Source organism: Arachis ipaensis, chromosome B09 (assembly GCF_000816755.2).
Source record: "Arachis ipaensis cultivar K30076 chromosome B09, Araip1.1, whole genome shotgun sequence".
In the NCBI taxonomy this organism is placed as follows: domain Eukaryota; kingdom Viridiplantae; phylum Streptophyta; class Magnoliopsida; order Fabales; family Fabaceae; genus Arachis; species Arachis ipaensis.
The window spans coordinates 5669598-5672957 of NC_029793.2; the positions used below are offsets into that span (position 1 = coordinate 5669598).

At 36.0% G+C, this 3360-nt stretch overlaps 1 protein-coding gene across 1 annotated transcript; it reads right to left on the reverse strand.

Annotated features, from left to right (window-relative positions):
* LOC107617300 (IAA-amino acid hydrolase ILR1-like 4) lies at positions 1-3127 on the reverse strand (the record flags this gene model as incomplete). Its single annotated transcript, XM_016319035.2, is given in 5 exon segments — positions 1-338; positions 769-897; positions 1437-1751; positions 1850-1975; positions 2630-3127. Coding segments are annotated over 5 exon segments (1244 nt in total), but the record flags the coding sequence as incomplete, so codon positions are not given.

Sequence of the window (3360 nt, forward strand, 5' to 3'; positions counted from 1 at the left end):
GCCAAGGATGCATGAAGTGCAGCTCCTAAAGGAAGTGCATCTTCATTGACTTTATAATAAGGTGAGTGTCCGCCGGCAAGCCGTTCATGCGACGCGTTCTGCATTCCAAGCACGAAGTAGTATCCAGGTATAACCTCTTGATAGAACGAGAAGTCTTCGGCTCCCATTGATGGTCGCATCTCATTAAATTTTTGGATGCCAAGAGATTTTGTGGCAATGTCAAGAAAATGTTTGTGCAAGTCACCATTGTTTATGGTTGCAGGGTAGAAAGGTTTCTCTTCTTGAAGGAAGTCCACTGTTGCGTTACACCTATGGACGGCGGCTTGGCCAATAATAACCTAGACACAGACTCAAATGAATCAGCCCTGGTCTCCATCAAAAGAATGTGATTGATGTAAAATTATTCTCGGGTTTCTACTTTCTACCAAAGAGTTCAAGGTTTTGAAAGAAATAGTTCATGACATTGCACATATATACTTTTGAAACTCGTGCACAAGCATCTCACGTTAACATAGAGTTCAGGGAAGAACCGCACCTAAAGGGTGATTTGAAGTGGCGACAAAACCAACTAGCTTGTTAAAAAGGACTAGAAAGGCTTAGATGCAATGGTAAGTAAGCTACAAAACAAGCCACAACAATGTAACTAGTCCCACATATTACTTACAATTTTGTTGAGCAGTGATCTCTTCTGAGGGGAATTATGACATTAAAAATAAAATAGTATCAACATAGATAGGAAAAATTAATATAAAATTCTCAATGGCATACCTGCTCAATACGCTGCTGCAGTTGCTTGAAGCCTTCTTTTGAAAATGCCCGGAAGGTGCCACCAATCGTGACAGTATCGGGAATAATATTGAACGCACTGCCTCCTTCGACTTTTCCTACTGTCACAACCTGCAGGTAAATGCCTATGTTAGGGAGACATAATAGTTTCTTCTCATAAACAATGAAGGGCCTTCGGTATACAAGCCTTTCATCATTTTCAATTAGCACACACCGAAAATGCTTGCACATCAGCTAACTCATACACCCATATGCACATAGAAATGAACCACTTCTATGGAAAATTTCATATGCTTAATTTTATAGATTAGCTTTTAAAATTATTCCCAGTTTAAAGACTTTAAGTGGGAAAAAAAAAAAATTCATGCTTGACTTTCTCTATACAGCTTATACCTGCATTGCAATTTCTAGTAATTATTACAAGTGTAAATCATAAGTTCTCAGTTTGAGTAAAGTGATGAATAGGTGGATTCAAAATATGCATATAATACCTTAGGCTTCCGGCTTAATTAGGCTCCGGTAATATGTAGCTTAAACAAACATTAAGGCCAGAGGTTGAGTGTTGTAACGAGGTATTGGTTCGGAATATGGTAAATCAACAACAATGTAAGCCAAAAGTGCAGGAAAGGAGGGAAATAAGATGAATTTACCTGGGAGTCAAGAGGATCGGCTTCTCGAGAAATAAGGTGCTGTAAGCTAACAATTACATTAGAAGCTGCCAATATGGGGTCTATAGAATGTTGAGGAATAGCTGCATGACCTCCCTTTCCACTTATCGTTGCTTCAAAGAAACCAGAATTTGCATACATGAGACCAGATCGAGAACCTACTTCGCCTATTAGAAACTTTCCTGTGATATGCAATCCAAAGATAGCATTAACATTTTCTAAGACTCCGGATTCTACAATTTTCTTAGCCCCTGCACCCCCTTCCTCAGCCGGTTGGAAAACAAGAATAACAGTTCCCTATATATTTAGACAAGAAAATAATGAATGATTGAGGAAAATCTGGAGAGAGTCTTAGAACAGAGGAAAAGTAAGTTAGCTAATAGAGAAAATCACACTTTTATCTCATTTTCATTTTGTTTGAGGATCATTGCAGCACCGAGAAGCATAGCAACATGAGCATCATGACCGCATGCGTGCATCTTTCCAGGTACTTTACTCTTGTGCTCCCAATCCACCATTTCCTATGTATAGACATTACAATAAATCAGTGAAATATACAATACATAGACCATGAAATAGGAAACACAGAAAATTACTCTCTAAATTTTCCTATTAAACAGCATCACACACATTAGTTCTTGAAGAAAAAAAAAAAATCCTAACATGGTTCCTATTAATTAGAAATGTCCATCATGTTACTTTTGTTACACAGGTTTTGACGAGTTTAATTCATCTCCATTTTCAAAACATCACATCTTGGTGAACTATTTTAAAATAACACAATCTTGAAAGCTAGTTTTTCTCATCTTACAAACTCCTCACTCTTCCTTACTTTCTTCAATGTGTGACTAATTTCATACACTACACGTCACACTTGCAACATTAACACTAAGTTGTTCAATTAGAATTCTTTTAAGACTAAATTGGAGTATTACTCATGAAATTTTCAACTCACCACAATTATCTTTTAGGAACAAATTTCCAAGGTAGGGTTAAAACTACACATGGTGCAGACTGCAGAGTAAGATATCATGGAGCTAAATTGCAATCATCTAAAACAAAATTGAAGTTAAATAAATAATAGAAGAAAGGTACCTACTCAAACCTAGATAAAGTTCTAAAAGCCAAAACCTTGGAAAAGAGTCATGTGCAAAAAAAAAAAAAGGATTTGAGACCTGTAAAGCAAGAGCATCCATGTCAGCTCTTAGAGCAACAAAAGGAGGTTTTCCAGTTCCAATGTATCCAATGACACCGGTTTCAGCAATTGGATGCTTATATGAAATTCCCAATTTGTCCAACTCTGCTCTTATGACCTCACTGGTCTCAAATTCCTGATACCCCAATTCCGGATTCTCATGAATCTTTCTTCTGATGTTCACCATCCAATCAAAAACCTCAGGACTCTTAGCTGAATCAAGAAACTTGAATTCGGTTGTTGTGGCAGCAATAATAATAAGGAAATAGAAAATAGGGAGTAAGTGGAAGTAGAAGTACTTGAAAGAGGAACACATAGTTACATCAAAAAATGGGTAACAGGGTCAGAGAGTGAAGTGGTTCAAGCGACAGAAACTAGAACAGTAGACTTTGTTAGATCATGTGGTCCCTACAGCCGCCTCTTGCAACCGTGTGCAATGTGTTACATTGCCAAACCAGAATCCATATCTATACTCTCACCAATCTGAATAATCTATTGTCCTCTCTATAAATTTGTACCCAAAAAAATTTCCAATAATCATAATTTTTAACTCATTTATTTGTCAAGGAATTAGAAAATGAATATTGTCATTTTTATTTTGATAATATGATTTTTTTTTATAAATTTATACAAATATACGATACAAAAATATTATATATAGTGATATTATAAAAAAAATAATAAAATTTAATTTAATTTTAATTTCAAGAC